General features: G+C 46.7%; 1 protein-coding gene across 1 annotated transcript in view; it reads left to right on the plus strand.

The window, feature by feature from the left end:
* The window catches only part of KNDC1 (kinase non-catalytic C-lobe domain containing 1), a 185,183-nt gene that overhangs the window by 142,353 nt on the left and 23,982 nt on the right, over window positions 1-18,848 (plus strand). The window contains exons 22-27 of the mRNA XM_038744041.1: window positions 3,004-3,117; window positions 6,856-7,003; window positions 7,503-7,682; window positions 8,970-9,176; window positions 15,937-16,019; window positions 16,321-16,471. Of these exons, the coding sequence (XP_038599969.1) occupies window positions 3,004-3,117; window positions 6,856-7,003; window positions 7,503-7,682; window positions 8,970-9,176; window positions 15,937-16,019; window positions 16,321-16,471 (883 nt within the window). The remainder of the gene's footprint in view (window positions 1-3,003; window positions 3,118-6,855; window positions 7,004-7,502; window positions 7,683-8,969; window positions 9,177-15,936; window positions 16,020-16,320; window positions 16,472-18,848) is intronic.

The following is an 18,848-nucleotide window of genomic DNA, read 5'->3' on the forward strand; positions in this document are numbered from 1 at the left end:
AGAGCAACCAAACTCACTGTCCCTCCCCGTGTAGCAATCTTTCCCCAGAACCTTGTCTACCAGCACCAGGGAGATAAAGGAAAACTGGATGCTGGATGATTCAGTGGGCCAGGCCCTTGGGGGAATCTGGGTCAAGCTCTGAGGTTGCTGAAGATGGACGGCAGGACAGAGGGACAGAAGCCCAGGACCCTGGAAGAGGGGGAAGGCCATTTGCTAGGGTAATAATACAGTCATTCATTCAATCGTATTTATTGAGCACTTACTGTGTGAACGGTACAACACGCTTGGGAGAATACAATATAACAATAAACAGACACATTCCCTACCCACAACAAGCTTGCATTCACTCATTTATTCATTCAGTAGTATTAATTGAGCGCTTACTGTGTACAAAGCACTGTACTAAGCACTTGGGGGAGTACAGTAGAACAACAGACACATTTCCTGCCCACAGCGAGCTCACAGTCTAGAGGGGAAGACAGACATTAATATATATATAAATAAATTGCAGATAAATACATATGTGCTGTGGGGAGTCTACAGTCTATAATCCTGAATTTGAGTGATATTGCTGCCCCTTGAAAAGATGGTTTACTGGGTTTTTTGCATGGTATTTGTTAAGCACTTTCTATGTGCCAGGAACTGTATTAAGCACTGGGGTAGATATGAGCTAATCAGGTTGGACACAGTCCATGCCCAACATGGGGCTCTCAGTTTTAATCCACATTCTACAGATAAGGTAAAGGAGGCACAAAGAAGTGAAGTGACTAACCCAAGGTCACATAGCAGGCAAGTCTGTCCATCCGTCCGTTTCCCCCCCCCACCCCCACCCCTCCTATAGGCTGTAAGCTCATTGTGGGCAGGGAATGTCATTGTTTATTGTTGTATGGTACTTCCCCAAGCGCTTAGTACAGTGCTCTGCACACAGTAATCACTCAATAAATACAACTGAATGAATGAAAGTGGAGGAGCTGGGATTAGAACCCAGGTCCTTCCGACTCCCAGGCCTATGCTCTATCCACTATGCCATGTGGCTTCACAATGCAATTCTAGCTGCACTGGGGGAAAGTACTGGATCTTCAAAACATAGTATGAAAAGGAGTCCCTGTCATGATGGACTAAGCAAGCCAATTCTAGAAAGATCTACAGCTGTATTAAGAAACAGGCAGAGAAGGTCACTTTCCCAAATTATCCAAAACCTTCATTTAAACCATTAGTGTTAACCTGCTCTCCTCCTGCCCCACACCGTTCCCCAATCAAAAACTCTCGCAAGAATTTCTGACCAATTACAAACTGGAGAGATTTGCAGTCTGCCTTCTTTCCCTTTCCTTTCTGTTGGACCTGGTGCTACAGAAAAGAGAAATGCTCAGGTCCGGGAGGCAGCTGAAGTATGTATCAATATGAAGTACGCATCAGGCAAAAACTCCTCACTCTCGGCTTCAAGGCTCTCCATCCCCTTGCCCCCTCCTACCTCACCTCCCTTCTTTCCTTTCCCAGCCCACACCCTCCGCTCCTTCCCCGCTAACCTCCTCACTGTGCCTCGTTCTCACCTGTCCTGCCCGTCGACCCCTGGCCAACGTCCTCCCCGCCCCAGCCTGGAATGCTCTCCATCCGCACATCTGCCAAGCTAGCTCTCTTCCTCCCTTCAAAGCCCTACTGAGAGCTCACCTCCTCCAGGAGGCCTTCCCAGACTGAGCCCCCTCCTTCCTCTCCCCACCATCCCCCCGCCCTACCTCCTTCCCCTCCCCACAGCAATATGTTTGTACATATTTATTACTCTATTTATTTTACTTGTACATATTTACTATTCTGTTTATTTTGTTAGTATGTTTTGTTTTGTTGTCTATCTCCCCCTTCTAGACTGTGAGCCCATTGTTGGGTATGGACCGTCTCTATATGTTGCCAACTTGTACTTCCCAAGCACTTAGTACAGTGCTCTGCACACAGTAAGCGCTCAATAAATATAATTGAATGAATGAATGAATATGCACCAACCAAATAACCCACCCCGAGGGCTGGTACTTGGCTTTGGGCTGCTCTGTAGAAAGTGCCAGAAGTTGTTGGTCAGTCCATGCTTCCCCACTCCCCAAGAACCTCACGTGGTTGTCCAGCTACCTACGCATCAAACAAAAGCTCCTAATCATTGGCTTTAAAGCGCTCACTCACCTTGCCCCCTCCTACTTCACCTTGCTACTCTCCTACTACAACCCAACCAGCACAGTTGGCTTCTCTAATGATAACCTTCTCACTGTATCTCCATCTTGTCTATCTTGCTATCGACCTCTCACCCACATTCTGCCTCTGGCCTCGAATGCCCTCCTTCCTCATATACATCAGACAATTATTCTTCCCCCCCTTCAAAGCCTTACTGAAGGCAAATCTCCTCTGAGAGGCCTTCCCTGACTAATCCCTCCTTTCCTCTTCTCCCTCTCACTTCTGCTTCACCTTGACTTCTCCATTTATTCATCCCAAGCCCCACAGCACATGTCCGTATCTTTCATTTATTTATTTCTATTAATGTCTGTCTCCCCCTTTAGACTGTAAGCTCATTGTAAGCAGGGAATGTGTCTATTTTATATTATACTCTCCCAAGCATTTATTACAGTGCTCTCCACACATGTGGCTCAGTGGAAAGAGCCCAGGCTTTGGAGTCAGAGCTCGTTGGTTCAAATCCCAGCTCTGCCCTTGTCAGCTGTGTGACTTTGGGCAAGTCACTTAACTTTCTGTGCCTCAGTTACCTCATCTGGAAAATGGGGATGAAGACTGTGAGCCCCACGTGGGGCAACCTGATCACCTTGTACCCCCCCCCCAGTGCTTAGAACAGAGCTTTGCACATAGTAAGCGCTTAATAAATGCCATTATTATTACTATAGTAAGCACTCAATAAATATAATTGAATGAATGAATGGCTATCGCCTGTGTTTTCCAGTTCCAGGTTGGGTTGCGCTAGTGATGGAAAGAGGAGGGTTACCTCATTTAATTAGGCTTCCTTGACTCCCACAGGGATGCATTTTTCGAAGGCTATGTGCAGCAGTTCATCTACACTTTCCGGTATTTCTGCACCCCAGAAGACTTCTTGCAGTTTCTGCTGGACAGGATCAACAGCACTTTGTCCAGGTAACAGTGCCCGAGGGGCAGGACTCCCTGATGTCGGGGGGAGAGGGGGTGGCCCGGTGTCCAGATGGGATCTGGGAAGCCTGAGAACCAGGGTTCCTGAGCCCCGTTGGTCTCAAGTGTTTGGATGGAGAGGACTGGATTAAATGGGAGGGAAAATGGCCTGTTCAAACTCGCTGTGGGCAGGGAATGCATCTACCAATTCTATTATATTGTTCTATTGTACTCTCCTGAGCTATTAGTAGTCAATCAGTCATTTATTGAGCACTTACTGTGTCCAGAGCACTGTACTAGGAGTTTGATTATGGTCTGTCTAGTCTTATGCTACCGAGTCGTCTTCGACCCATACCGATGCCATGGACACATCTTTCCCAGAACGCCCCACCTCCACCTGCAATAGTTCTGGTAGTGGATCCAGAGAGTTTTCTTGGTCAAAATCCAGAAGTGGTTTACCATTGCCTCCTTCCACATAGTAAACTTGAGTCTCCGCCCTTGACTCTCGCATGCTGCTGCTGCCCAGCACGGGTGAGTTGACTTACATAGCAGATTGCCTGCCACTAGCTAGCCACTGCCCAAGCTAGGAATGGCATGGATAGGCCTCTGCTTGACTCTCCTTCCTGTAGTCAAGACTGGTAGAGGACTGGAAACTCTCCAGGTGCAACCTTGAGAGGGAGTTTGATTACGGTAAGCATTCAATAAACATGATCGATTGTTCAGAATGAGCCTTGTGATCAGGGCCATAGGGGCAGGGGGTGGGGACCTCCTTTTATTCCTCCTCCCTCCCTCTTCACCCCACCATGACCTTTAACCAATACTCTGCCTCCATGTCCCTACCACTAGATTGGAAGCTTATTGAGAGCAGGGATCATGTCTCTACTGAACTGTATCCTCTAGTGTATAGTACAAGGCTCTGTAGGTAATAAGCATTCAAAAAATACCATTAATTGACTTGACAACTATCCCAACACTTAGAACAGTTCTTGACACATAGTAAGTGCTTAACAAATATTACTGCAATTATTATTGTTATGATTATTCTATTTAAATATATTTAATTATAATTACTTATCATGATGCCGATTAATAATAATCATAATAACAATAATAAATAAAAGAAGCATTTCATGAGAGTCCTCTAGACTGTAAGATCGTCATTCATTCAATCATATTTATTGAGCACTTACTGTGTGCAGAGCATTGTACTAAGTGCTTGGGAAGTACAAGTTGGCAACATAAAGAGAAGGTCCCTACCCAACAAGGGCTCACAGTCTAGAAGGGGGAGACAGACAACAAAGCAAAATATGTGGACAGGTATCAAGTCATCAGAATAAATAGAAATAAAGCTAGATGCACATCATTAACAAAATAAATAGAATAGTATTCATTCAATCGTATTGAGCGCTTACTGTGTGCAGAGCACTGTACTAAGCGCTTGGGAAGTACAAGTTGGCAACATATAGAGACAGTCCCTACCCAACAGTGGGCTCACAGTCTAGAAGGGGAAGACGGAGAACAAAACAAAGCATATTAACAAAATAAAATAAATAGAATAAATATGTACAAATAAAGTAATAAATACGTACAAACATATACATATATACAGGTGCTGTGGGGAGGGGAAGGAGGTAAGCAGGGGGGAGGGGGAGAGGGAAAAAGGGGGCTCAGTCTGGGAAGGCCTCCTGGAGGAGGTGAGCTCTCAGTAGGGCTTTGAAGGGAGGAAGAGAGCTAGCTCATTCTCAAGCCTGTAAGCTTGTTGTGAACAGGTAACATGTCTACCAACTCTATTTTATAATGGACTCTCCCAAGCGCTTAGTACAGAACTATGCTCACAGTAAGCAATCAATAAATGTGATTGACTGACTGAGAGGCTTACAGGGGTTCTTCCTTTACATTACCCACTGTGTGGTTGCTGTTTCCAGCTCTGGTATTTCTGTGGGTATAATGTTGTTGGCAGCGGGTGGCTGGCTGGCTGAGGGATAAGGACTTGGATTGGGGGTACCCCTGAAGATAATGAATACTTCAGATAAAACCTTAAGATCACCAGGGCCTACTCTCTCTAGAAGTTTGGAAACCCCTAGTCTGTTGTCTTGGCCTGAAAGGTCAGGCATTACTTGGGGGTGATCTGGGTGGGGTTGACTCCTTTGTCTGCGGGTTGGTGGGGTGGGAGGTGAGACTGGTTGTTGAGAGGATGAGTTTCTGTAACCTAAGCAACCTTTCTGGAGGTCCCGGGCCCCTCCCTAGGACCGCTGGCCCTTCTTCCATTCTTTTATCAACCCGGTTCGCATTTATCAGCACAACAGAGGCCTCTTCCATGCAGAACTGACAGAAACAGCTCGGCCATTTGCCTGCTGTGTGACCTTGGGCAAGTCACTTCACCTCTCTGGGCTTCAGTTTCCTCAACTGTAAAATGGGGACTCAATACCAGTTCTTCCCTCCTCCTCCCTCACCCCAACTTGATCCCTTTGGTCTACTCCCCCGCCACCCCCACCCCCACCCCCACCCCCCCATGCTGTGGACTAGTCCAAATGGATTATCTTGGCTCTATCCCAGTGATTAGTACAGTGTTTTGCAGAAAGTAAGCACTTAACAAATATCAAAATCATTACTAGTATTTGTAGTAGTATTTTTATTAGGGTAATAATGATTGTGGTATTTGTTAAGCTCCTACTATGTACCAGGCACTTATCTAAGTGCTGAGGTAGATACAAGGTAATTGAGTTGGACACAATCCCTGTCCCACATAAGAGCTCTAATCCCCACTTTACAGATGAGGTAACTGAGGCCAAGATAAAGTGACTTGCCCAAGGTCACACAGCAGACAAGTGGCAAAGCCAGGATTGGAGCCCAGGTCCTTCTGATTCCCAGGCCCATGCTCTTTCCCCTAGACCACACCGCTTCTAGGGTAAGAGTCCTCCCACTACCTAGGGTGTGTCTGACAGAATACCGGGCTACCCTTTCTCCTTTTTTGCTTTTCTTATTCTTCCCCGACTCCTCCCCATTCCTCTTTCTCCTACAACTCCTCCTCTGCCACTTTTCTCCTCCTCTCTTCTCTCACCCATCATCACCCTTCTCCGCCGCCTCCCCTCTCTGCCCCGCTTCCCTCTACAAATAACAGCAGCCACCACTGCATGGCCAACCATCGCCCCCCTGGTTCCAATGAAGAGCTGTCACTAAGAGAGAGGCTGGGCCCTTTACGAGCAGATGCGCTTTCAGACAGATCTCCCAGCTCCCACTTTGAGTCTTCCCCCTTGGGCCTTGAACTCCCTGGTTTTACCTTCCAAGATCATAGGTCCTGATAGATCCCGCGGGTCAGAAGTCCCACGACACTTCGCTCCTCTAGTGCCAACCTTCTCAGTGTGCCTCTATCTCACCACTGACCCCTAGCCCACATCCTGCCTCTGCCCTGGAACGAACTCTGATTCGAACCCATGACCTCGGACTCCCAAGCCCAGGCTCTTTCCACTGAGCCACGCTGCTTGATGTCTGTGTCCTCATCTCTAGACTGTAAGCTCATTGTGGGCTGGAAATGTGTCTGTTTATTGTTGTATCGTACTCTCCCAAGCACTTAATACAGTGCTCTGTACACAGTAAGTGTTCAATATAAATAGGATTGAATGACTGACTACAGGCTTTTGAGACTGCGGTGAAATGTGCTGTGCACTTAATAAGATGGCCTGGAATGCTTCTAACTCTAGCAGAAAGTCACTTCAATGGGATTCCTTCCTTTTTTTATATTGCCAGAGCCAACAAGGACCCTGCATCCATTTTTACCAAAATCTATAATCGCAGTTTCTGCATCCTACAGGCTTGGATTGAAGACTGCTACACTGTAGATTTTACAAGAAATACTGGTCTCTTGGATAAACTGGAAGGCTTTATTTCTTCCAAGGTAAGTCATTTCAGGAAAACATTTGTGAAGTGAAAAACCAAGGCCAGAGAGTCAGGTGACCTGAGTTCTAATCCTGGCCCTGTCATGTGTAAGTTGTGTGACCTTGGATGAGTCGCTTCATCTCTATGCCTCACTTTCCTCATCTGTGAATTGGGGATTCAGGACCTGTTCCTCCTTCATGAGTCTGTCTGATCTGGTTATCGAGTTTCTACCTCAATGTTTAGCAGAGTACATGGCCCAGTGTAAGCATTTAACAAATACCACAGTCATTATAATCATCATCATCATCATCAGTGTTATTACTGTGACTGGTGTGCAAATGTAATTGAGTTGGGAGGTTTCTCTTAGTTTGAAGGTAAAAGGAAAATGTGGTTTTGGAACAGGGAAAAGATAGTCAAGGTTTTAGATGAGGAAATTGTGTTATGTGGAGATGACTTGCTTGTGCTTTTCCCCAAAGGACAAGTTCTTTCCCTTCACAAGACATTGTGCTTTCATTTAGATAGCTCCACTCGACCGCTACGGTGAGCAATTACTGTCCTTTCTTGACGTCACCACGGACAGGAAATGTGACGGAACGTCTCGCGATTGTATGTTGGAGGACTTAAAGGAGGCTGAAAGTGACTCAAAATCCCTGCACTCCCTGTGTAAGAAGCTCTCTGAAGATAACGCTTCTCGCAAGGTATGTACTTCCCACAGAAAAATACATCTCGGGGGAACACCAGCCTCCCCACCAAGGAATTGGATCGGTGAGTTGCGTGTCCCTGAGAACTGATCACCTCTGGGAGTGAGTACCTGGTGCTTAGGTGATGTGACAGTCCTGATGTGTCAGTAGAGGGTTGGGAATCAGGGGGAGAAGGGAGGTGAATCAGGGAAGGCCTCCTGGGGGAGATGTGTTTTCAGTAGGACTCTGAAGACAGGGAGAGCAGTGGTCAGCCAGATTCATTCATTCATTCAATCATATTTATTGAGCGCTTATCGTGTGCAGAGCACTGTATTAAGCGCTTGGGAAGTACAAGTTGGCAACACATAGAGACGGTCCCTACCCATCAACAGGCTCACAGTCTAGAAGGGGGAGACAGACAACAAAACAAAACATATGGACAGGTGTCAAGTCATCAAAATAAATAGAAATAAAGCTAGATGCACATCATTAACAAAATAAATAGAATAGTAAATATGTACAAGTAGAATAAATAGAGTAACATCTGTACAAATACATACAACTGCTGTGGGGAGGGAGGGTGGGGGGGATGGGGAGGAGGAGAGGAAAAAGGGGGCTCAGTGTGGGAAGGCATCCTGGAGGAGGTGAGCTCTCAGTAGGGCTTTGAAGGGAGGAAGAGAGCTAGCTTGGCGGATGTGTGGAGGGAGGGCGTTCCAGGCCAGGGGAAGGATGTGGGCCGGGGGTCAACGGCGGGACAGGTGAGAACGAGGAACATTGAGGAGGTTAGCGGCAGAGGAGCAGAGGGTGCAGGCTGGGCTGGAAAAGGAGAGATGGGAGGTGAGGTAGGAGGGGGTGAGGTGATGGAGAGCCTTGAAGCCGAGAGAGAGTGAGGAGTTTTTGCTTGATGCGTAGGTTGACTGGCAGCCACTGGAGATTTTTGAGGAGGGGAGTAACATGCCCAGAGCATTTCTGCACAGAGATGATCTGGGCAGCAGCATGAAGTATAGACTGAAATGGAGAGAGACAGCCAGGTGTCAAGTGGGAGGGAGTTTCCAGGCAGGAGGGAGAAGGTGGGCAAGAGGGGTGGACAGTGGGAGAGACGAGAACCATACAGCCAATCAGGAGTATCTGCTGAGTGCTTACTTTGTGTAGAACACTGTGCTAAGTGCTTGGGCAAACACTATGGAGCTGACAATCCAGCAGTCCACATGAGTTCCCCTGTTTCCCTCCTCGGGATTCTGGCCTAAAAGGTGTGGGAGACGGACCATAATGGAGGGATTAAAGTTTCTTTCTCTTGCTTTACAGAGCTTTAACTGGAAGCTTTACAAAGGAAATGGGTTTATTATGCCTCATCATAAAGAGCGGCAATACACCATTGCTTCTGCTTTACCGAAGCCTTGTTTCATAGAAGAGTTCTACGGCTCCTACACCAAGACCAATGAAAAGGGCCCCTATTTCCTAACTGAATACAGCACACATCAGCTTTTCAGTCAGCTGACCATGATGCAGCAGGTAAGATGTAAAAATCTATAATTATGGTACTTGTTAAGTGCTTACTACTGCCAAGCACTGTTCTAAGCACTGGGGTAGATACAAGTTAATAATTCATTCAATTGTATTTATTGATCATTTACTGTGTGCAAAGTACTGTACTAAGTGCTTGGAAAGTACAATTCAGCAACAAAGAGAGACAATCCCTGCCCACAATGGGCTCACAGTCTAGAAGAGGGGAGACAGACATCAAAACAAGTAAACAGGCATCAATAGCATCAATATAAATAAATAGAATTAGAAATATACATACACATTAGAACAAGTAAAACAGACGTTAATATAAATAGAATTATTATATACACAAGTGCTATGGGGCTGGCAGGGGGGTAGACCAAAGGGGGTGAGGTTGGGGGGAGGGGAGTTGAGGAAAAGAGGGGCTTAGTGTAGGAAGGAGGGTTTAATCTGGGACTGTACCACGTGGGGCTCACAGTCTTAACCATTCAATCGCATTTATTGAGCGCTTACTGTGTGCAGAGCACTGTACTAAACGCTTGGGAAGTACAAGTTGGCAACATATAGAGATGGTCCCTACCCAACAAAGGGCTATGTTCCTTGCTGGTACCTTTTTTTTTGTTAACAAATGTTAACTGATTTGATGTAAAACTATTCTGACACAGATAAGAGTGGTAGCCACCAAAACTTTGAGATCCTTTGGAGAAAATGGAAATCCAAATGTTTTGCCTGATAGGTCTAGAGCTGGAGTGGGCCTCTCCCCATTGAAATTTGGGCTCTATTGTATCAAAATGAAGGGCTATAGCTTCTATGTTAATTCCTTTCTAACCTAGAATGCTAAAAGAAGTTTTCAATGGTCATAGATACAAGAAGATTTCTTTTCACCCATTCCATCTGAGTGGTGTCAAAATTCAACATAATAATTTTGAATTGAGTTCGGAATTGTGGCAGAAGTAGGACAAAGTGGGTGGGTGGACTACTCAACACAAAACCTCAATGGGGTCAAAAAATCAGGTTCCTTAACCAGGCCCACGGAATAGGACAACTACTTGTGGCTCTACCAGAACTCCTCTTCTGAACGCTGAGACACCCTCCTACCCCTTGCATCATGATTTGCTAGTAGGTGCCAGGGAGCAGAAAGGGCAGGTGGAGACTGGGAATCTGTAACCCAGGGAAGAGGAATCTGCTTCATATGCAAAAATATCAGGAAAATTTATATTAATATGAAAAGACAAAACAGAGTTGTAAAAAAATCTAAAATACATGAACTTGAATTAGTTTTAAAAAGTAAAATTGATTACTCACTTTGATTAATCCCCACTTAATCCCCAGACACAGAAAAGTGAAGCAACTTGCCCAGGGTCACACAGCAGACCCATGGCAGAACCAGGATTAGAACCCAGGTCCTTCTGACTCCCAGGCCAAGTGCTCTATCCACTAAGCCATACTACTTCTCATGTATTTTGATGTGGGGTAGGAGCAGCTGATACACCCAGAGGGTTGGTGTCTTGGATTTTGAAAACAAGCTCTTAAGCTTTGTGTAGTACCCTAAACCCAAATTCTACTAGTAATTTGACTCCCAGTCAATCCATCAACAGAATTTATTTTTTCATGATATGTGTTATGCACTTACTATGTGCCAGGCACTGTTCTATGGTCTGGGATAGGTACAAGCTTAATCAGGTTAGATACAGTCCGTGCCCCACATGGGGTTCACAGTTTCAATCCCCATTTTACAGAGAAGGTAACTGAGGCACAGAGAAATTAAGGGACTTGTCCGAGGTCACACAGCAGACAGATCCGGTCTTTATTGAGTGTGCACACTTGGAAAAATACAGTATGATATGGTAGAAGATCAATCGGTCACTTTATTGATTGAGAACTTATTGTGGGCAGAGCACAGTTCAAAATGCTTGGGAGAGTACAATAATAATAATAATAATAATGGCATTTGTTAAGCGCTTACTATGTGCAAAGCACTGTTCTAAGTGCTGGGGGAATACAAGGTGATCAGGTTGTCCCACATGGGGATCACAGTCTTCATCCCCATTTTACAGATGAAGTAACTGAGGCTCAGAGAAGTTAAGTGACTTGCCCAATGTCACACAGCAGACATGTGGTGGAGCCGGGATTTGAACCCATGAGCTCTGACTCCAAAGCCGGTGCTCTTTCCACTGAGCCACACTGCTACAGTATAACGGAGTTAGTAGACTTGTTCCCTGGCATAAGGAGCTTACAGGCTAGAGGGTCATACAGACATTAAAATGAATTACAGATATGGTCATAGGTGCTCTGAAATAATAATAATAATGGCATTTATTAAGTGCTTACCATGTGCAAAGCACTGTTCTAAGCACTGTGGAGGATACAAGGTGATCAGATTGTCCCACGGGGGCTCACAGTCTTCATCCCCATTTTACAGATGAGGTAACTGAGGCACAGAGAAGTTAAGTCTGGCTTCCGTCCCCTACATTCCACGGAAACTGCCCTCTCAAAGGTCACCAATGACCTCCTGCTTGCCAAATCCAACGGCCCCTACTCTATCCTAATCCTCCTCAACCTCTCAGCTGCCTTCGACACTGTGGACCACCCCCTTCTCCTCAACACGCTATCCGACCTTGGCTTCACAGATTCCGTCCTCTCCCGGTTCTCCTCTTATCTCTCCGGTCGTTCATTCTCAGTCTCTTTTGCAGGCTCCTCCTCCCCCTCCCATCCCCTTACTGTGGGGGTTCCCCAAGGTTCAGTGCTTGGTCCCCTTCTGTTCTCGATCTACACGCACTCCCTTGGTGACCTCATTCGCTCCCACGGCTTCAACTATCATCTCTACGCTGACGACACCCAGATCTACATCTCTGCCCCTGCTCTCTCCCCCTCTCTCCAGGCTCGCATCTCCTCCTGCCTTCAGGACATCTCCATCTGGATGTCTGCCCGCCACCTAAAACTCAATATGTCTAAGACTGAACTCCTTGTCTTCCCTCCCAAACCCTTCCCTCTCCCTGACTTTCCCATCTCTGTTGATGGCACTATCAATCAATTGTATTTATTGAGCTCTTACTGTGTGCAGAGCACTGTACTAAGCGCTTGGGAAGTACAAGTTGGCAACATATAGAGACAGTCCCTACCCAACAGTGGGCTCACAGTCTAAAAGGGGGAGACAGAGAACAAAACCAAACATACTAACAAAATAAAATAAATAGAATAGATATGTACAATTAAAATAAATAAATAAATAGAGTAATAAGTATGTACAAACATATATGCATATATACAGGTGCTGTGGGGAAGGGAAGAATGTAAGGTGGGGGGGGAGAGGGGGACGAGGGGGAGAGGAAGGAAGGGGCTCAGTCTGGGAAGGCCTCCTGGAGGAGGTGAGCTCTCAGTAGGGCCTTGAAGGGAGGAAGAGAGCTAGCTTGGTGGATGGGCAGAGGGAGGGCATTCCAGGTCAGGGGAATGACATGGGCTGGGGGTTGATGGCGGGACAGGCGAGAACGAGGTACTGTGAGGAGATTAGCGGCAGGGGAGCGGAGGGTGTGGGGTTGGCTGTAGAAGGAGAGAAGGGAGGTGAGGTAGGAGGGGGCGAGGTGATGGACAGCCTTGAAGCCCAGGGTGAGGAGTTTCTGCCTGATGCACAGATTGATTGGTAGCCACTGGAGATTTCTGAGGAGGGGAGTAACATGCCCAGAGCATTTCTGGAAAAAGACAATGCGGGCAGCAGCATGAAGTATGGATTGAAGTGGGGAGAGACACGAGGATGGGAGATCAGAGAGAAGGCTGATGCAGTAGTCCAGACGGGATAGGATGAGAGCTTGAATGAGCAGGGTAGCGGTATGGATGGAAAGGAAAGGGAGGATCTTGGCAATGTTGCGGAGCTGAGACCGGCAGGTTTTGGTGACAGCTTGGATATGAGGAGTGAATGAGAGAGCGGAGTCGAGGATGACACCAAGGTTGCGGGCTTGTGAGACGGGAAGGATGGTAGTGCCGTCAGCAGAGATGGGAAAGTCAGGGAGAGGGCAGGGTTTGGGAGGGAATACAAGGAGTTCAGTCTTGGACATGTTGAGTTTTAGGTGGCGGGCAGACATCCAGATGGAGATGTCCTGAAGGCAGGAGGAGATGCGAGCCTGGAGAGAGGGGGAGAGAGCAGGGGCAGAGATGTAGATCTGGGTGTCATCAGTGTAGAGATGATAGTTGAAGCCGTGGGAGCGAATGAGATCACCAAGGGAGTGCATGTAGATCGAGAACAGAAGGGGACCAAGCACTGAACCTTGGGGAACCCCCACAGTAAGGGGATGGGAGGGGGAGGAGGAGCCTGCAAAAGAGACTGAGAATGAACGACCGGAGAGGTAAGAGGAGAACCGGGAGAGGACGGAGTCTGTGAAGCCAAGGTCAGATAGCATGTTGAGGAGAAGGGGGTGGTCCACAGTGTCAAAGGCAGCTGAGAGGTCGAGGAGGATTAGGATGGTGTATGAGCCATTGGATTTGGCAAGCTGGAGGTCATAGGTGACCTTTGAGAGGGCAGTTTCCGTAGAATGTAGGGGATGGAAGCCAGACTGGAGGGGGTCGAGGAGAGAGCTGGTGCTGAGGAATTCGAGGCAGCGCGTGTAGACAACTCGTTCAAGGAGTTTGGAAAGGAATGGTAGGAGGGATATGGGGCGATAACTAGAAGGTGAGGTGGGGTCAAGAGAGGGCTTTTTTAGGATGGGAGAGACATGGGTATGTTTGAAGGCAGAGGGGAAGGAACCAGTGGAGAGTGAGCGGTTGAAGATGGAAGTTAAGGAGGCACTACCATCCTTCGTGTCTCACAAGCCCGCAACGTTGATGTCATTCTCAACTCCGCTCTCTCATTCACCCCTCACATCCAAGCCGTCACCAAAACCTGCCGGTCTCAGCTCCGCAGCATTGCCAAGATCCGCCCTTTCCTCTCCATCCAAACTGCTACCCTGCTCGTTCAAGCTCCCATCCTATCCTGTCTGGACTACTGCATCAGCCTTCTCTCTGATCTCCCATCCTTGTGTCTCTCCCCACTTCAGTCCATACTTCATGCTGCTGCCCGGATTGTCTTTGTCCAGAAACACTCTGGGCATGTTACTCCCCTCCTCAAAAATCTCCAGTGGCTACCAATCAACCTGCACATCAGGCAGAAACTCCTCACCCTCGGCTCCAAGGCTCTCCATCATCTCGCCCCCTCCTACCTCACCTCCCTTCTCTCCTTCTACAGTCAACCCCACACCCTCCACTCCTCTGCTGCTAATCTCCTCACTGTACCTCATTCTCGCCTGTCCCACCATCGACCCCTGGCCCACGTCATCCCCCGGGCCTGGAATGCCCTCCCTCTGCCCACTCGCCAAGCTAGCTCTCTTCCTCCCTTCAAGGCCCTACTGAGAGCTCACCTCCTCCAGGAGGCCTTCCCAGACTGAGCCCCTTCCTTCCTCTCCTCCTCGTCCCCCTCTCCATCCCCCCCCATCTTACCTCCTTCCCTTCCCCACAGCACCTGTATATGTGTATATATGTTTGTACATATTATTCTATTTATTTATCATACTTGTACATATCTATTCTATTTATTTTATTTTGTTAGTATGTTTGGTTTTGTTCTCTGTCTCCCCCTTCTAGACTGTGAGCCCGCTGTTGGGTAGGGACTGTCTCTATGTGTTGCCGACTTGTACTTCCCAAGTGCTTAGTACAGTGCTCTGCACACAGTAAGCGCTCAATAAATATGATTGATTGATTGATTAAGTGACTTGCCCAAAGTCTCACAGCTGAGAAGCCTGTCAACCTATGCATCAAGCAAAAACTCCTCACTCTCGGCTTCAAGGCTCTCCATCACCTTGCCTCCTCCTACCTCACCTCCCTTCTCTCCTTGCCCAGCCCACACCCTCCGCTCCTCTGCCGCTAACCTCCTCACTGTACCTCATTCTCGCCTGTCCCGTCGTCAACCCACCGGCCCACATCCTCCCCCTGTCCTGGAATGCCCTCCCTCCACACATCCGCCAAGCTAGCTCTCTTCCTTCCTTCAAAGCCCTCCTGAGAGCTCACCTCCTCCTAGAGGCCTTCCCAGACTGAGCCCCCTTTTTCCTCTCCTCCTCCCCATCCCCCCTGCCCTACCTCCTTCCCCTCCCCACAGCACTTGTATATATTTGTACAGATTTATTACTCTATTTTTTTTACTTGTACATATTTACTATTCTATTTATTTTATTAATGATGTATATATAGCTATAATTCTATTTATTCTGATGGTATTGACACCTTTCTACTTGTTTTGTTGTTTTTCTCCCCCTTCTAGACTGTGAGCCCTTTGTTGGGTAGGGACCGTCTCTATATGTTGCCAACTTGTACTTCCCAAGCACTTAGTACAGTGCTCTGCACACAGTAAGCACTCAATAAATATGATTGAATGAATGAATGAAAGTGGCAGAGCTGGGAATCGAACTCATGACCTCTTACTCCCAAGCCCCTACTCTTTCCACTATTCTGGTTATTATGTGAAGAGCACTGTCTAAACAGCCTTTTAAATAGGATGTATAACAACTTCTTAAATTCTCCCTCATGGGAATTGTTTATTTGGGTGGCAGCAAGACCCAACCAATCGAAAAGATTCCTATTCAGTAGAGGGGTCATGGGAAATTCTAAATAAGCAGAAGCATTTTTCTTGAGGAAAGCTCTAGGGCACTTAGGATGGAACCCTGCCTTAGAAAAACATAAATCACTCAGAAAATTTGTAACTATGTAATCCTAACTGAATGTCTGGTTCAAATGTTCTGTTTAGGAATTGTTTCAAAAATGTCATCCAGTCCACTTCCTCAATTCCAGAGCCCTTGGTGTCATAGACAAAAGTGCAACTATTCCTAAGTAAGTTTACTCTGTCTTCCTCAGTCCCATCATTACTCTTTTGCTCTCTCTCCCCGCTTTCTCTATCTCTCTCTCTTTCTCTCTCTCTCTCCCCCTCCCTCCATCCTCTTTCTCCCACAGACGACACACACATGGGATTCAAGTATGAATATCTTCATTCATTCATTCAATCGTATTTATTGAGCACTTACTGTGTGCAGAGCACTGTACTAAGCACTTGGGAAGTTCAAGTTGGCAACAACTTCTTGGTTACGTTTCATAGTCATGATGTGTCACTTACCTGTGTGTTTGTTTTTCACAGAGCTGTTTCCACAGAATCGTTGTCCGTGAAAGTGGGCAGCCTCTTCTTGCCCAATTATATACAAGACAAATATCTGTTGCAACTTTTAAGAAACGCTGACAACATCAGCACCTGGGTTGCTGCTGAAATTGTAACCAGTCATACTTCCAAGGTTTGCCTTCCATTTTATCTGGTTGTTGACAGGGAAAGCGCATTGACTTTCATGAAATAATCTGATTTGGGTTGGCAGATGTGTTGAGGATGGTTTTTTATAAATTGTATGTGTGGTTTTTTGCAAATCAGAGAAGGCAGTAGATGAATGCCTTTACTTTAGGGCAGTCATCATCCTAATCATCAACATCATCGTCATTATCATCAATGGAAGAAACAGAGTGGCTTTGTGGCTAGAGCCCAGGTCTGGGAGTCAGTAGAACCTGGGTTCTAATCCTACCTCTGCCACTAGTCTTCTTGTGTGACCTTGGGCAAGTCATTTCATTTCTCTGTGCCTCAGTTACCTCATCTGTAAAATGGGGATTAAGTCTGGGAGCCCCATGTGAGACACAGACTGTGTCCAACCTGATTAACTTGTATCCAACTCAAAACTTAGTAGAGTGCCTGGCACATATTAAGCATTTAATAAATACCATTATTATTATTATTATCCTCAATTATTTTCTGAGCACTGTACTAAGCACTTGGGAACATACATTGGAGTCCCTGTCCCTCACGGGGCTAGCATTCTAAATCAGAGACAGGAAAATATAATCCCCATTTTACTAATGAGGGAACTGAGGATCAGAGAAGTGAAGTGACTTACCCAAGGTCACCCAGCAGGTACATGGTGGAGTTGGGATAAAGAACACAGGTCCTCTAACTCCCAGGCCCACGCTCTTTCCACTAGATCATGCTGCTTCCCAAAGTAGAAGACACAAAATGTGACCTCAGTGAATTCATAATCTAGCAGGGGAGACAGACATTCAAATTAATTCCGGGAATGGGGGAGGAAGTTCTGTGTAAGGAGGTGGACATGTGGAATGGGTGGGGTATCAAAGTTCTTCGTGGGGTAGGTGATACAGAAGTTGGGGAGAATAGGGTGAGGAGAAGCGAGGTTAATCGGGGAAGGCTTCTTGGAGGAGACAGGAATTTAGTAAGGCTTTAAAGACGGAGAGAGTGGTGGCCTGTCAGATATGCAAGTGGAGAGAATTCCAGGCAGGAGGGAAGACAGAATAATAATAATGATGATGGCATTTGTTAAGCATTTACTATGTGCAAAGCAAGCACTGTTCTAAGCGCTGGCAGCAAGGGGTCAATGGTGAGAAAGACAAGATCGAGGCCCAGTGAGTAGGTTGGTGTTAGAGGAGCAGAGTGTGTGGGCTGGGATGTAGTGGGAGAAGAGTGACCATAGGTAAGAGGGAGAAAGCTGATTGGATGCCTTAGAAGTGATATTTAATTATTATGTTGCCAACTTGTACTTCCCAAGCGCTTAGTACAGTGCTCTGCACACAGTAAGTGCTCAATAAATATGATTGAATGAATGAATGAATTATTATTATTATTATTATTATTATTATTATTATTATTATTATTATGGTACTTGCTAAGCACTCACTATGTGTCAAGCACTATTCTAAGGACTGGGGTAGACACAAGTTAATCAGCTTGGACACAGTGCCTGTCCCACATGGGGCTCATTCTCTGATCCCCATTTTACAGATGAGGTAACTGAGGTACAGAGAAATGAAGTGACTTGACCTTGGGCCTTGTACCTTGGACCCAAAGGTCACACAGCAGACATGGCGGAGCTGGGTATTAGAAGCCAGGTCCTCCTGACTCCCAGGCTTGTGTTCTATTCACTAAGCTACGCTGCATTCTGTCTTTATTTCTAAAGACAGTGACATTCATCATCATCATCATCAATCGTATTTATTGAGCACTTACTATGTGCAGAGCACTGTACTAAGCGCTTGGGAAGTACAAATTGGCAACATATAGAGACAGTCCCTACCAAACAGTGGGCTCACAGTCTAAAAGGGGGAGACAGAGAACAAAACCAAACATACTAACAAAATAAAATAAATAGAATAGATATGTACAAATAAAATAAATAAATAAATAGAGTAATAAATATGTACAAACATATATACATATATACAGGTGCTGTGGGGAAGGGAAGGAGGTAAGATGGGGGGATGGAGAGGGGGACGAGGGGGAGAGGAAGGAAGGGGCTCAGTCTGGGAAGGCCTCCTGGAGGAGGTGAGCTCTCAGCAGGGCCTTGAAGGGAGGAAGAGAGCTAGCTTGGTGGATGGGCAGAGGGAGGGCATTCCAGGCCCGGGGGATGACGTGGGCCGGGGGGTCGATGGCGGGACAGGCGAGAGCGAGGTACGGTGAGGAGATCAGCGGTGGAGGAGCGGAGGGTGCGGACTGGGCTGTAGAAGGAGAGAAGGGAGGTGAGGTAGGAGGGGGCGAGGTGATGGACAGCCTTGAAGCCCAGGGTGAGGAGTTTCTGCCTGATGCGCAGATTGATTGGTAGCCACTGGAGATTTTTGAGG

This window comes from Tachyglossus aculeatus, chromosome 3, assembly GCF_015852505.1.
Source record: "Tachyglossus aculeatus isolate mTacAcu1 chromosome 3, mTacAcu1.pri, whole genome shotgun sequence".
In the NCBI taxonomy this organism is placed as follows: domain Eukaryota; kingdom Metazoa; phylum Chordata; class Mammalia; order Monotremata; family Tachyglossidae; genus Tachyglossus; species Tachyglossus aculeatus.